General features: G+C 36.3%; 1 protein-coding gene across 9 annotated transcripts in view; it reads left to right on the top strand.

Annotated features, from left to right (window-relative positions):
• Positions 1–17,011, top strand: part of QKI (QKI, KH domain containing RNA binding) — a 160,995-nt gene that overhangs the window by 100,314 nt on the left and 43,670 nt on the right. For all 9 annotated transcript variants that reach the window (XM_082757508.1, XM_082757510.1, XM_082757514.1 and 6 more), the window contains one exon: positions 6,129–6,272. In XM_082757508.1, the coding sequence (XP_082613634.1) occupies positions 6,129–6,272 (144 nt within the window). The remainder of the gene's footprint in view (positions 1–6,128; positions 6,273–17,011) is intronic.

Below are 17,011 nucleotides of genomic sequence, written 5' to 3'. Positions count from 1 at the left end.
TGGCTTTATTTATTTAAAAAGCCTCTGCTACTGAGCTGTGTTTGGATTTTCTAATGACCAACAGTGCTGGAATTTGTGTGAATTATATTGGAAAAACTGCACAGGATGGGAGTAGTACTTTTTTAATGCTATGGACCATAGCTTTCTAAAATGAAAGAAAAGTAATCCTTGTGGAAAACTTTTTGCTTGTTTGTTTTGATCACATTGCATTCTTTCGTTGTTGTTTAATATATCCCTGCCTGTTTATAGATCCACAGATATTGGAAAAGTATTTGTTTTCAGTTTTTCAGTTTTCTTTAATGTCATTTTAACAGCTGGAAATGACAGGATTCTATTTCATTAGGGTTTTTTTTTTTTTTTAATTAGTCAACTTCTTTTTAGTTGATGGGCCATACTTTAGGCATTTGTTGTGAGAAACAGTTTGAGTTTTTAAAATGTGCTTAATGAAAATATTCTGTGATTTGGGGCCTTCTTTCTCATATTTTGCCCTTTCACCATTTTGAATCTCTTGAACAATTTCAGCCAGGCTTGACAGACACTTCTTTCTTTTGGGTTTCAAGTTCTGTGAAAACTATTGCATAGGTAGAGGAGAGGCCTAAATTAATAACCCTGGTTGAGGGATGGGATATGACAAGTTTTCAGTCATCTGTTTTGCTTAGTTTACAGTTAGCTAGTTATCTGTGGTCGCTTCTTTTTTTGGTCAAATCAATAGCAGAGGTACTAAGAAGGAAGCTTTGGGATGGGATATGAAGATACAAGTATAAATGGCCTTGAAGTATTGGGATCCAGGAGGAATAAGGCACTTGGAATTACTATTGTAAAGGTGAGGTTTATGGAAAACAGGATGGAAATCAACAGGGAGAAGGACTTTGTTTTTAATATTAAAGCTTGGCTGTTTAGATGCAAATCAGGTGCATCCTCTGCTTGCTTTTTATCTCCTTAACAACAACAACAACAAAAATCAAAGCATAACAACAACAAAATCCTCCTCCGCTCCCCCAGAACAAAACCTCTAACCTTTTCTCTTTTATGATTTTTGTGGAATGAAATTTCAACAAGTCGTAGAAAGAAAATCTTTTTAACTACTTGACCCAGTGACCTTACTATTAAGTTAAATATTGAACAGTTTCTTTAAGTCCATTATTGTGTACAGGTACCCTGAGGATAATGAGTGTATACTCACAGGCAACAGAAGGAAAACAAAATCTGTTTACAGAATTAGGCCATATTTAAGGATACTGAAATTTCTGCCAGACAAGGAACACAGTGAAATTTCATCTGCCAGTTATATTACTCTTAATGTTCTTTAATTTAGCAGACAAGATAGTTTGGTTGTAATTAAGCTCTTCTAATACTGTTGTTCCCCAAGCTTGTGGCATAAATCATTTTATTCTCTAATTTCCTGCATCTTTTCTATCTCCATTTTTCCTGTATAATTCTTACATAAACTATTCCAGGGATGCAGCAGAACTTCATGCTGTAAATTACTTCTTGTGTACGTTATGCAGTTTTGAATATATGTAATTGAATTTATTTTCCCTCAGTCTTTTATTCAGTTTTTCTGGTTTTCTTGGTGCTATTTCTTTCTTCAATGTATGTTCCCGTCCTGCTGTGCTAACGAATGTGTTTTGGCCCAAAGTAACTCTCAAGGCAATTCCTATTACTCCTTATGGTTTTTAACTCTGGACAGAGCTGGCAATGTGGCTGAATCACTTTGTAGTGCTGCTGAAGGATGAGAGGCAATGGGCACAGACTGAAATACAGAGAAGTTCTATTTAAACATGAGAAAAAAAAAGGCTTTTTTTTTTTTTTTTTTTTTTTTTTAAACTATGACTAGAAGTCAGACATTGGAACAGGTTGTCTGGAGTGGCTGTGGAGTCTCCAACCTTGGAGACACTCAAAATATGGCCCTTAGCAACATGCTCTAGTTGACCCTGCCCTGAGCAGGGTGTTGGACGGGGTGATTGCCAGGCATCCCTTCTGACCTCAGCCATTCTGATGCTTCAAGTTATTGGGTTTGTCTCAGCTGCAATTCAATTCAAGGTAGCCACCATTTCCAATTTCTTTCTGTTGTGGTTTAGCCTCGTCAGGCAGCTCAGCACTGCCCAGCCCATGGTCATTGTCCCCAGAAGAGATGGGGGAGAGAATTGGAAAGGTAAAAGAGCAATAACTCATGGGTTGAGAGGAGGGCAGTTCACCAGGTGAAGCAGTATCTGGGGTACACAAGCAACTCCAAGCAAGGGATCCCCTCGCTGCTTCCCATTGGCAGGCAGGGGTTTGGCTGCTCCCAGGCCAGCAGGGCTCAGCACGCCGAGCGGCTCCTCAGGGGACAGACGCCATCACTCCCAATGTTCTCCCTTCCTCTTCCTTTGCTCCAGCTGAGCACGGTGCTTCATAACTTGGGACATTCCTCTGCCCAGGCTGTCCTGGCTGTGTCCCCCCCAGCTCCTGGTGCACCCCCAGCCTCTCACTGGCAGGGCCATGCCAGGAGTAGAAGGGTCCTGGGCTCTGTGTGAGCACGGCTCTGCAACAGCTGAAACAACGGGGGGGTTATCACTGCCATTTTCTTCAAAAACACAGCACACAGCTTTGTTTTGTTCCTCTGTGAAGAAAATCAAACATCTTAACCAAAATCATGACACTTTCTACAAAGTTTCACAGTGAGCAACTCCTAGTCATTTCCTCCTGATTGCTGTTGCACCACTTTTTCCCAAAAAACAATTTCAGAACCAAACTCAAAATAACCCTTAAAGTCTCAGACCATATTTTGAGTCCTAAGATGAACACTTTCCAAGCAGAATTCCAGATAATACTCAGTTGACCTGAGTTCAGCCTTTTACAGGACTGGGAAAAGATGTTTTTAAGACTAATTGCATAAAGGCAACTAGTTTAATTTAAGTAATTGTTTTACTTGAGAGAAAATATATTTTCCCAACATCTCTTCAGGGTTTAAAAGGAGAATAAGGTAGCATAAAAAGTTGCACCTCTTAACTGCAAGTTCTCTCTCCTCCTACGAGCCTAGCCTTGCAATGCATTTTGGATCTGATTTCCTGTTGGAATTAATGACTTAGTGTATATCTGAATTTCCAGTGGTGTTGTTTGTTTGTTTTTAAAGGAAACATACAAGGAAACCCCCAAACCATTTGTGCAACTTCCCACTAGGCTCCTAACAAAGCAAATGACAGACATTTGCAGAACAATTAACCCACTAGGAAGCAACTTGTGGAACACAGTTGGAGCAGTAGAAGGACTCTGAGCCCAAGCGTATTGAGACAGAAGAAATTAGAAGCCTGTTCCTGACTGTTCCTTTTTTTTTTTTTTTTTTTGACTAATTGTTTTTTCAAAATACATCCTACAGACTTCCATTCTCCTTAAACTTTCCTTCTGTCTCACCAGTTAACTTCAGAAACGGTACTCTCCCCAGCAGCAAGGCGCCCATTAGTGTATTAGAACACTTTTGAAGGAGCAGTAACAGTCATGCATGTGTTCAGTTGTCATCCTGCTGGTAGTTGTGTGACTGTGTTGTGAGGTCTGACCTTGACAGTGCACGTGATTATTGACCTAAAACAGTGTGTTACACCTAAGAATAAATCATGGGGTGTGCAAGTCTTGCGAATACATGACCTACAGTATAATCTGTGTATTATCTTACATAACAACTTCTTAAAAACTAAACAAACCCAACACTACGACGACAGAAAACTACTTATGCTACAGTGGAATAATTTGAAGTACAGCATCAATACTTGAGCCATTGTTAGTCTGAAATTCTCCAATACCGAATCACAGAGAGGCAGTCTACTTCCTATTATATATTGAAGTATTTTTTGTTTATTCTAAAAGTTATAAGTCAGGCATACATGCACTGGAACAATGCTTTATTTTTCTTTGTTGAAAGGTAGTGAGACTTTGCATTGTGTTATTTTCATTGTAAAAGAAATCATTGGAGCACAGCAGGCCCCTTTCTTGGCCCATTGTCTACAAGTATTGCATTGGTCACGCCATAGGTAGCTAAAACTGCATTTAGTTATCCTCTCTTTTTTTAGGAAAAAAACTGGCTGTTTTATGTGGGGATAATTCTCCTTGTCACTTGTCCGTCTTGCTCTAATATTATTGGGAGTTGTTACGGTTGTGCAGGTTATCATGAATTTGTTATGTTAGTACACCTGTACCTTTTCCATTCTTTGTGTCAGCTCACTAGCTGTTCGTGCAAGAAGAGAGCAGAATGTTCTTTGCTGTGCTATGTTCTTTGCTGTGCCTTCTGCTGGTTTAGGAACCTTATCTAATTAATCTTAATTTAACAAAATACTTTTCACTACCTCATATGAATATAGCTTGTCACAATTTTAAAATAAAATAACTCACTTCTGCTTCAGATTTTTTATTTTTTAAATGAATAGTTTAAATAGTAATAGTGGAGTTTTGTTCATGACTGAGTGAAATAAGCTGTGAATGCCTAGCGGTAGATAGTTCCTTCAGAAATTAAATTACAGCAAGGAACTTATAACTCACCTGCACTTTGTGTCAGGATCTGTTTTATAAATGAGGGTTATTTTTCTCTTATTCATTTTTCAGCTTCTGAAATTCAGAGATTTTATAGCTACCATTGTTTATAAAGTTACTTGGGATAACATTTCTAAGATAATCAAAAAGAGAGTTCTTAAAATAAAAAAATCACAATGGCTGATAAAGGGAACTTGTGTATATGTACACGTGTTACAGGGAGAATAATGAAAAGAAATTTCCTCCAAACTACTGATTTTTTACATAAATTTTCCATACTCCTCTCATGATTTTCCGTTTTTATTCTTGTCTATTCCACAAAACATGTCAGACTTAAAGCAGATGTATTAAAGATAGAACATTCTAAAGAACAGTGCTCCTTCAGGTATTTATGAATATAAAGTACTTCAGGTATTGGCTGGTATTAAATCTTTCTGATTTCCTGGAGGAATTTTAATGAAAGGAAATGTTTACAATTAACGTCACTGGTTTTAATTTTTTTTAGATGTGAATTGTGGTTAAGCCACAAATATTTATTTGTATTACAAGCAGAAGACTTTTTTTTGTTTTAATTCATGGTATTTTAACTTTAATTCAGTGGTTTTAAATAAATCCGTTTATTTAGGGGGGCATTTATTTGGATTCAGATGTTGCCGTAATAAACCTTGATCTTTTTACTATAGTATTGGTTGTTTTTTTTCCCCCCAAAGTCTTTACACATTTTATTACATTTTAAATATTGTTGTATTTAAATTTAGTTATCTCTATTACCTGTTTAATAAAAATGGAGTTGGAAAGTTTCTACTGGGTTGCATTAATTCTTTCTGAAAGAATGGATAGTTGTATATGTAAATTATATTGATATCTGCAGTTCAAAGTATTTATTAAAAAAAAAATTGTTTAGCATGCTCTCTCTTCCTCTAAAATTGCTGCTAAGATTTATCTTTGGGATTGTTAATGCCGTTGATGTTACAGAGGACCTGTGTAATAGTGACTGTCTTGTTTTGCGGTCTTCTGTGGACAGTATTAAAGCAGCCTTTCCATCTCCTCCTTGTCTCTGCCCTTCATCCAGTATGTGTATTTCCTTTTCGATGTTCTGTTCAATGTTTTTGAACCTTTTCTGCATGAGTATTGAAAAGCAGTTCTTGCCACTGAAGAATCATACTCTTCACATCCTTTGGAGAGATTCAGCTGGGCTTTCTGTGTATCACATCTGTTTAACTTTTTGAAAACATTAGGTTGCCTAACCACAAGTGTGTTCTATCTGTTTAACCCGCAGAATGTTCCAAAGAATATTGGTAGCAATCATATTTCTGTAGTACTTTGTGTTCTTACTTCTTTGGTTGGGAAAGGTAGTCTAAGAAAGCCTACTTGTTTTGTAGTTATCCTTAAAGAAAAGAAACAAAATTCCCCCCAAACATTTTCTAAAAGATACTTTTAAACTTGAGCTCTTGTTAAATAATGATGTGAAATAAAACTGTCTCCACAGTATCCAGAAGACTTTTCCCATCTTTTGCTGAAAATGCAGTTGATACTATTCACAGAACTGAGTTTATCTACTGTTTATGTGATTGTTTTATACAGGATGTAGTAGTGCTCATACTCTGCGTGTTTTATTTTTTTAGGAAGAACAAAACCGAGGCAAGCCCAACTGGGAACACCTGAACGAAGATTTACATGTACTTATCACTGTGGAGGATGCTCAAAACAGAGCAGAAATAAAACTGAAGAGGGCTGTTGAAGAAGTAAAAAAGTTACTGATACCCGCAGTAAGTATTTGTATGCAAGTCTTTGATGTACATTTTCAGGAGTTGCTTATGAAAAATAATTAATACTACTGCAGAGTAGCATCCTAAAGGGAAGTTCAGGAATTAGTTGTTAATAATGTAATGATCTTTAAATGTTTCATCCCTGATTGAATTATTCCTCAGAATAGAGTAATTCTTTCTGGTTAATTTTATTCCTGTTTCAGATATATATACAGGAAGTTCTCACTGCCTTTAAAAAGCAGTGCTGAACTGCTACAAACATTAGCTTTTTTTACCTTCTTTCAGTATACAAGGATGTTCTGCTTTAAAGCTTGGGAAATTGGACATGGTTTTATGTTCATTTAAGATTCTGATACTTTCAGAAAAGAAGGCATGTTTTCTCAGGTCATTGTATTAAGCACCTTCCAAAAAGACCAAAACCCTTCAGAAATGCAGATTTAAAAAAACTTTGCCATCACTTATATTGGGGAGAAATAAATATAGTAGAACTAGAAAATGTGTTGTATTCCTTATTCCCTGATAATACAAACTGCCTTGTGCCCAGCTAGATGACTTGAACTTTTTTTTTTTTTTTTTTTAAAATAGTTCAAAGCCTTAAAAGGTTTTAACTTTTGCAGGGACCGGAATTACCCTGCGCGAGCCCTTCTCTTAGATGTGCTCTGTATTCTCACTCAAAGCGAAGTGACTCAGCATGGCAGTGTAGTATGTTCCATGAAAGTAAACTCCATCTTGTACTGTTTCTTCCACCACTTTTGTGTCATTTTAGCATCATAAAAATAAATTGCATCTTTTTCACTGGACGAAATCTCGTCCTTATGAGAAAAAAATGAGTTTATCTTGTGAAGGAAAGTAGTAGTTGGTGTTCAAACAACCTAGTGACTTTGGGTGTTTTGTTAATAAATTAATAAAGGCTGGCTGTGAGGAAGCTTGTGGTGACACAAACTGTGTAAGAAAAAATATTCAGAATACATGTAGAAGTTACCAAAGATCAGGGGAAAGTCTTAATTTTTTGATTTAACAAAATATAGTAGGATGTTAAATAGGAAGTATGAAAAAGATACAATGTACATCTTTGCATGATTTCAATTTCTGAAAGCAAAAGACAACTAGAGAAAGACATTAAGAATTTATCCATTTACGTAAGAGATCTAGAGCGTGTTAGGACTGACTTCATAATCAGGTTAGAAAGAGTAACAAGAAAAAGACTTTATATTGGCAAAACTAAAACTCCTAAGATCATTCTTTAACTAGTATGTAGTGTGTAAAGTTTTTTAAAAAAATCTTCCCTTTGATACAGAATTAATTTTGTCAAAATTTGAGTCTTCTACTGGGTACCTTTTATTGCCAAATATATGACTGAAGGGTTATGTTAAAAATGATCCGGTAGATCACAAAAAAAAAAAGTGTGTATGAAGTACTAATGTGTAAACTCTGAGTGTTTGTGTTGCACTTGGTTTCTGGAACTGGTATATGTTGTGGTAGAGTCAACCAGCTCTTCGTCTTGAAAATGCTCTCCCCTATTTAGTGTCTTAGTCAGTTGGGGGAATTCTGTAGTACTTCTTGCAGAATTTTTAAAATTATCTTTCTAAAGAAATGTTTTTTTTCCCTTTAGGAAAAAAACAAATTGGTGCTAACTATTGTCCAAACGTAGTATCTGTTGGAAAATGCTTTGACAGGAATGTGTTCATTAATTTCTTTATATATTTTGTTTGGGCATAAGATATTTGAGTGGTTCTTATCCCAACTACAGAGAGTGAAGGTCTGATTCAGTTCTGAAAAGTATGTTTAATTGAAACAGGAATATGTAGTATGTACAAATGGAGTGATACATAGGCAAACTTGTTTTTTGCCACTACCTGTTGTGCCTATTCAGTAAGTGTCATAACTTATAAGTAACTAGTAAGTGTCATAGCTGTATGATCAAATTCCAGGCTCAGACAGTTTGAGGGTTGAAAACTTCTGTTTTAGTTTAAAGTTCTCATCTTTTAATCTTTCCATGAAAGAAACGAGAAACCTTTAAGTAATCAGGGCAAACACAGGCATTTTAATTTAAAAAAGGGAATTCTAGTTAATTGTAAGGTGGGGGAAGTTCTGTCTGTTGGAAGATTCCAAAGTTACTCTAAGAAGCATAAATGGAAAATTGGAAAGTTATTTTCACATAATAGAATATCTGCAACTATTCTGTTTTCCAAAAAAAAGTGAGAGGATTTAAATTGATAAAATGATCGGTGTGTATCTGTTTATTTCCATCCAACTTAACTAAAATTTGAGATTATGTAGGAGATTAAATTCTATCTTATTCTTGCCATGTAGTGACAATGATTTCATTTTCCAAAATATACTTCAAAAAAGCAAGTATGTGGTAAAGATGGGAATGAGAGGAATTTCTTGGCACAATTGGTTCTTTTCATACTGAGGTTACTAAAAAACTTAATGATATTTTATACCAACTGTGCACAAATAGGTATATTTCTAAAAATAGATGCCTGAAGGTACTTGAGAGAACAGGGGCTATTTCACTAGTAAGGACGGTTTCTTCTTATCTTACAAATCTGGATCCCTAGTGGTATTTTTCCTTGTGATTGTGAATTTATTAATTTCCCTTTTCACTTGGCTTGAAGCAGACAAGCTAAACAAGCCATTTTTCTCCCTGAGGAGAAGGTCCAAAATGGTGCTTGTTTTGTTTTTTGTTTGTTTTTAATATTTAATAATTTTGCAGTTCTTTGAAAAGAAAACTCGTTTTGGCTGTACTTCAAATTCTATAAAGCTAATTCTTTTCCTCTTCCCATAGTTCAGTGAAATATTGGTCATTATCTACACCTGCAAGATCTTATGGTGCTGCTTCTTTCATGTTTTTCTCCAAAGAAAAACAGGAAGAATAAAGCATTCAGTAGGCTTCTGGGATCACATTGAACTGTACTGTCCTTATGCTCTCTCTGACGTGATTCCTACAGGTTATTGATCTCTCCTCTCCGCTTTGAGAGTTTATTTGTTATTTGCAAGAGTTCAGTAAAGATGGGCAGCTCTTTCAAAGGAAAGACAAAAGATATTCTGGTTTGTACGTTGCAGAAAATAAAAGAAAGTGCAGTGTGTATGGAAGGGGACTTAATATATGTTATAGTTTATCAGAGTAACTTGGGTAATTATTAAAGGTTTGGAATTACTATTTTGGATACTAGGTGGTAGGGCTAAGGTCCTATACTTTAGAAATATATGTTCTAAGAAGTGTTGAAAAAACTCTTATAGCTGAATGTGTTTCCTGGATAAGCCTTTTATTATGCAGATGTCCAGGTCTCATTAGTAATATACCTTTTGTACTGTTTCTTCTGTAGATGCATCTATAGCAGGCATAAAATTTCATGCAAGTGGTTTTTACCCCTTTTACCATTGACTCCACATTCTTCCTTTTTGAGGGAGAGATCATACACCCAGCTTCTACTCATCTATTCTAATTTGATCTGGGATCAGTATGTTTCAAAGCCTTTGTATTGCTCTTCCCTGATAGGGGCAGCTGTTGTTCTACTTAGTTGCTGTCTCCAACTTGTCTGAAGCCAACTGCAAAATAGTTTGTGAATGCTCCCTGTCAGCCTGAATATATCATTTGCCACTCCAGTAACAGTATTTTAAGATTGTAATGGGAAGGAATGTTTCAGTAGAAGACTATTCTTTTGTTAGTGCATATCGTTCTTGCCTGTAATAGTGATTTCAGATTTTTTCAGTCTTGAGTATCTTTTATATTTAGCTGTATGGTATGGGGAGAGGTATCATTATTTATATTCAGCATTTCATCCTATGCAGTACTAAGTGTTTGTGCTGTAGCTGAGGAAATTAAAAATGGAGTAGGGAAATGATGCAAAATAAAGCAGTTACCAGAACGCTATTGCCACACAAATGTTGACTGTGTAAATTCATGAAGAATTCCAAATTAATTAATTGAGGGAAGCTTGAATAATTCTTACCATACAGAGGAGCTGAAGTTAGAAATTAATTTTGTTAGTCTTCAGGTCAAATTTCAAGAAAAAGTTTGCAGAGCTGCAAAGCCTCAAATGTGGAAGCAGAAGCACCAAACTGGACTGAAGAGGATTGGATTTAATTATTGTTACTGCCCTTTAACCATGTCATATTTGCTGACATGACCGTAGTTTATTTCCAGCAAGCTGTTCTGAAAGGTAAATAAATATGAATTAGTGAAACTGGGAAATAAGGGAATTAAAGCATACACTCTGTCCTCTAAACATTTTCATAGATGACAGAGAAAAAATAGCTATGCTTAACAAATAATAGAGTAGTAAAAAATCAGAATGAGAGCAGCTGTGGAAGTACCTGAAAATTGCCCAGGAGGCCGAAGCAGTTGCTGAGAGTGATTGATTGAATCTTCTGGAGTTAAGGTTTTACTATTGGGTGAATTTATTTTGGCCTGAGGGGCTGGTAAGGTTAAGTACGAGGTACTGCCAAAACAGTGAGAGTAGGAGCAGCAAACAGAGTTCTTAGAAGACATGTTAACCAGGGCAGTACTATATGAAATAGCAGCTGCTTTCAGAGGAAAATAAGCAACTTAACAGTGTAAGAACTTATGCTTCATTTTAATTTTGCTGCAATAAAAATGGCCTCACAAAGTTACAACCGAATTCTGTATCGTGGAGAACAGGAGAAGCTCATGCTGATGATGCCTGTCCTCAGTATAAGCTGCGGTGAAGGACAGGACGGGGAAAAACCTTAAAAATAAATCTTAAGTGAAAAGATTAAAACAGGTAGTAATCCCTTGTTCTGTGAACAGTGTTATTTTCTGTATAATAGAAGGCAAAAGAATTAAGAGTAAAGGAAATAGAGGAAGGAAGTCTGGGGAAGACGGGTTTGATCTTCACCTCGAAGATAGTTTTAGCCATCTCTCTGCTTTGTTGAAAAAGTAATTGAATAAAAAAATCAAGTAAAGAACTATTCCCAGTAAGCATCATGGACTTTGGGAGCATGCTAGTCTTCCTTACGTTCAGTGCCTTGAAATGTAGTATGCCAGCAAAAATACCAGCAAAGCGCTGTATGAAGTTTTAATGCAGACAGAGCTAAAGTAAGCATTGGTGACTCAGTGGCTAAACAAAAATATCTGTGTTAAATGGAATAGTCTCTTCTTCGATGGCTATTGCTTTACCTTGTGAAGAAACATAAGAGAAACACAGGACAAGCCTTTCATGGTTACACTGAATGGCTTGTTTTTGCTGAAGTGAGTCTTCTCCTCAGTAGTCTGGCTCCGACATAAAAGGATTTTACGTATAGACTTACTTCTTCCAAATGTTAGCTGTACTTGTTATCAAAGCAGCAGCAGAAAGTGACATTACAGTGTTTCATCTGGTTTAATGTGTTGTATACTGCACTTTTTTTTTTTTTTTTTTTTTTTTTTTTTTTTTTTTTTTTTTACCAAATCGGAACATCCTTTGTAGTCATGCTTGGTATGTAAGTACTGGCGGTCCTCCTTGTTTACTCCTTATTACTAGAGATGTTCCTTTGATGTTTCTATTTTTAGTCACTCCTAAATATATAAAACTCATTTTATTTATATAACAGGAGAGGAAAAAAACAAGGGACAACAGTACTGGCAGAATGTGTTGTTGCTTTCAGATGGCTAAGTTAAAAGCATTTCCTTCCCAAAGACTGTCTTCAAGTATGATAAAGTGGGGATCTTTAATAACTAATAAAGGCGGGGAAAAAAAGCAGATTTCTAATACCTCCCTTATAAGTATTGTTGTCAATTCTAGTTGTGGTTTGTTTTCAACTTCCTACAATAAACTGTAGGATGTCTTCATTTTTAACCTGATGTCCTTGTGTGCTGAACTCTGCACAGCAAAAGCTAATGTTGTAGTGAAAACCAGATACAACAGAAAGAATTCTGATCATGCTTTAGTAAAATGGAGGGGGGGAAAAAAGGACAGGAGGGGAGGAATATATTGTAGTAATGCTTTACATTATTGTCCTGTAGCTAAAATGAGCAAAAGCTTAAATTTTGAATGATATTAGGAAGATTTCATTTGTCTTAGTCATCTGAAAAAACACAATAAATTCTGCATGCAAGTTTGACTTCGCTGAATAGCTCTTTCTAACTCACTCCTGCGTGGTATGCTGGTTTTATATTTTCGCTTTCACAAGTGAGGATGTAGTGCTGCCTTCTATAGTCTCCCTGTTGAAACATCGGTCACGCTGTGCAATACGTTGTTTGTTTCTTTTTCAATTAAAGTTATGAGATGAGTAAGTGATATAGTGGCATAGAAAGGACACTGCTGTCTTTAAAAGTATTTGGGAAATTCCTGCATTACATCTGTTTTGTCAGTTCAGTAGCGAGTCTCTTACAGTGCACATCATGTAAATAAGCAGCTCTGTGCGTAAGGTAATGAAGCAGCTGAACTTCTTGAGAGTGATGGCTAAATAACTTGTGGTAGGCTTTCTGATGTGGAGGAGAGGTGATAGCGTATTATTTTTAGTAGTATGAAGCAGACCTAGTTTTTCCATGACAGTTTGAACCAAGGGCTGCTGCAGTCCTGCCATTCCTTAATGATTTGCTGTTCCTGCTTCCTGTTTTACATCAGAAAGCACTGCCCTTCATCTGACCGCCTAGTGCCTCCATTTGCTGGACAGCTTAACCTTGGATTAGCTGACTTGCTGTGGGGTCAGTTCTGTTTTAGCACTGACAGAAGTGATAGAATGGGAACACACAGCCAGGGAAAGAGGGCTTGCAGTAGACCACCTTTAAATATATCTGAACTAATGCAGAACTGTGACCAAGTGTGTCCACCTGCAGATAAGATAATCAGAAATGTGGTGTAACAGAATAGAACAGAGGAAAACAAAACAAGAAATCCTACAGAAGAGGAAAGTCCCATACTGGTAATTTCAATAGCTTAACATCGTTAATAAGAGATTTAATTGAGCAGACCTTACATAAATTCTGGAATGCACTTTAACATTCTTACTCCACTGAAAGTTTTTACTGTTGTACAAGTCTGAGTTTTTTAAGTGAGGACAAGAACCTCTTAAAATATTTCACGTATGAAGTGTTCATGTATTCTACTTGATGTGTTACTGCAGTATGAAGTTTTTGAGCTTTGGCTAGTATTGACTATTAAAGAAGTTGTTCCGGCCAGATGCAAGCGTGAAGTAGCTGTCTCCGTCATTATATACAGTGGTTAAAACTCTCTAGACCAGTAGTTTATTATCAACAGAAGAATGTCTGTTGATGGAAATAATTATTTGAGACCATATTTACTGCAAGAAATTTAGGTCATTTGCAACTTAATTACATTAAATCTTGTTTAAACTGTTAAACTCCTCTTAAATTCCTCCACTCCTCTCAAGTGATCTTCACAGTACTAAGAAGAAACTAATGTTATTCATTAGAATAATTTCTGAAAGGGGATATAAAACCTGTTTTTTATATTACAATTACAAGTTTGCACTCCATTTTTAAGAAGATGGAAAATAATTAAAGGTAAGCGCAAGTTTATTTATGATGACCCGTGCAGGCACATTTTATTGTATATTTTTTTACAGATTTGGACATGTAGTCCCCAACATAAATGTGTATATATATACACACACACAAATATATCTAGTTTAATTAGCTCATGGGTAGCAATACAGACTGATTCTTGTCTTCCCTAGGCTTTTCTTATAGTAATAGTAGAAAGAAGCTTCTCCAACAATTATTTCTAAGCATCTTAATGCAGTTGTTACTTTAAAACTTTTCCCAGGTATCTTTAATAGTTTATAGAACCCAGGAAAATAATTGTGCCTACCTACATCTTATGTTGAATACCCTATCTTTTTCATCTTCTCCTTCTCTTTCAAAATATTCATTGGAGATGTGTGCCACCCTCCTCTGTATTCATGTTTTTTTAAAGTTGTTGCAGTGTGTAACTGTAAAGAAACAATAGAGTGGTGTTTCTGAAAAGGCTCTGGTAAATTTATTAAATTGCCTTCCCAAAGAGAAGTGAAAAAGTTGTTGTATAAAAATAAGTAGACACATGCTCTGCCAAAGCAGAATTATGCATAGATTGGGGATGCTAATTAGCTTCTGCATGGTTATTCTGATATTCCATAAAATGTGCTTAATCTATTTGGTTTTGGTAGACATTGTGGACAGAAAGATGACATTGATGTATACCGGTAATTTATTTTGTGGTATCTGTAACTTTTTTTTATTCTTCATCCCATTTTTTTTCTCCTTGTTGACTTTATTTATGAGTATTCTTCCTGTGCTTCCTCTGTCTTTTTTTTTTTTTCCCTTTCATTTCTTTGTTCTTTTTTTTTTTTTTTCTTTTGATGACCCTGGAATAGAATTTGTAAGCTGGGATCTTCATATAAAAACTTGTTAAAGCTTGGGAGATCCAGGGGTGCTGCTTGACAGCAGGCTCAACATGAGCTAGCAGTGTGCCCTGCAGCCAAAAGGGCAAAATGCATTTTGGGGATGCATTAAACACAGCAGAGCCAGACAGTCAAGAGAGGTTATTTTCCCACTACATTTTTTCATTGTTGGTGCAGCCTCACCTTGAATATTGCATGCAGTTCTGGGCTTCGTGATATAAAGAGGTTGTCATTGTCCTTGAAAGTGTCCAGAGGACAACAAAGCTGGAGGGCACATCATATGAGGAGGGGCTGAGGACGCCTGGATTGTCCAGTCTGAAGAAGAGATGGCTGAGAGGCGACCTTGTTGCTCTCTGCAACTTCCTGAGGAGGGTATGGGCAGAGGAAGGCACCCATCTTTTCTCCCTGGTCACTTATGACAGGACACGTGGGAACAATACAGAGCTGTGCCAGAGATACAGACTAGTTATAAGGAAAAATTTATTTCCCGTGAGGGTGTTCAAGCACTGCAACAGGCTTCCTGGTGAGGTGGTTGATGCCCCGTGCCCATCAGTGTTCAAGACATGTTTGGACAGTGCACTTAATCATGAGCTTTAACTTTTGGTTAGCCCCAAAGTGGTTGGGCAGTTGGATTAGATGATCTCTGCAGGTCCCTTCCATCTGAACTATGCTATTCTTTATCTAAAATCTTGATGAAGTATTTATCCCCATGTTCAAGGAGTGTCTTCTGAAGCCGTGATTCTGTTCTGTCTGCCTGCATTGGGAAAGGTGACAAGAAAATTGCAACGAACTAACCATGCATTATTTTCCTTACCTTCTTTTCTAGTTAGTTGGTCTTTTAGATTCCTCTTTTACTTCATATGGTTGACCTTGAAACCTGTTCAAAATAACTGTACTTTTTCCTTGTCAGAAAACTTTCTGTGAGGGTTGGTTGTTGTTTTTTTTTTTTTTTTTCCCCCAACTTTGTATGTATACCTTAACTGCAGTCGAATTGTATTGATTTTGGGTACCAAAGGTTCTATTTTTTTTGTTCAGTTGGTTTTCTGTTTTGAAATTGCAGCCTTGTACCTAAGTGGAAGAAATACTAGTTACAGGATTGTTCTTGAGGAGACATAGTATAAAGAGCAAAAAATTTGTCACCCTGTACTTCTAACATATTTTATACTAAATATTAACCAGAATGTATTAAAGAGGTCAGATAACTGTATGCACAAGTCTTCTTGGCAGTGATTTCTGGAGGAAAGATTTTTGTGTGAAGTAACAGTAAAGTAACCAGTAAGCACTTCCATTTTCAGGCTATTTAAAGCATGCTGTATTGCTAGTGTTAGTTTTGAAATCTCTAATTATACAAAAATAAAGCTTGTCATACAGACATCTGTGGTTTAATGCTGAGTGATGATTTATAGTCATCAAGCTTCTCTTCATTATGCTATTTTGACGTCAGAACACAGAAAACTCTAAGCTTTGGAAAAATGGCCAGGGTTTTCCACTTCTGGTTCAATAGGAAGCTTGAGTGTCTCTTTTTAAACAGTACTGAAATGCTTGAGCATGCAGTAGAGCACTAATGAGATTTTCTTTAATGCGTTGCTTATAGGCTAAGGTTTTAATATGAGAATGTTCTGGAGCCTGTGTCAGAAGAAACATAGTTGGCCATGATATACGAGATTGGAGCTATCTTAAATAGCTTAAGTCATGTTGGACTGAGTCATTAGTAGCTTACTTTAACTTAAACTTGGGACTGGTAAACTGTCCCGGAAAGTGAAAGCTTAGATGAACTGTTCCTGGAAGGTCACGTTGCTTGGAACACAGTGGTTAACAAGAAGTATTTATGGCTTTATCAAATTAATTTTTCTTGTGTATTGTTGGAAATGGTATGTTTTCTGCTCTTTTTTTTTCTTTCTTATGTATTTACAGAAGTATTTCCAAAGCTTCAGTTTATTTTCAAATATGTTGTATTAGTAAGGATAATAAATGGTTGATCTTGGTTTAGGGATGATATCTCCACTAAATTTCAGAACAAAAATTAGAAAAATAACACGCAGAATTCACAGATCTAATCGCTGGTGGCTATGCTACTTCTTTCTCAGGTCAGATTAACACTGAACATAAATGGAATCTTTCAGTAATACTAGCAGCTGTTGTGACTCAGAGACCCAGGTCTCTTGGCACTTGTGTGCTTAGATGATCTTAGATGATCTCAGGTGCCAGATTTGGAGTGATTGATGAAGGAGAAGACAACATTGCGGGTTTTCACATCTGTTGCAAATCCTGGACAATGCTTGTAAAGGGATGCTATTTGGTCAGAGGATAATTTTTGCTTTTGATAGGTGAAACTAACTCAAGATCAAATGATACAGGTCTGTAGATAGCAAATGAGTACAGTCCGTATG

Source organism: Aythya marila (assembly GCF_965140915.1).
Source record: "Aythya marila genome assembly, chromosome: 3".
NCBI classification, from domain to species: domain Eukaryota; kingdom Metazoa; phylum Chordata; class Aves; order Anseriformes; family Anatidae; genus Aythya; species Aythya marila.
Note: the sequence above shows the minus strand (reverse complement) of the source record. Positions and strands in the feature narration are given on the sequence as shown.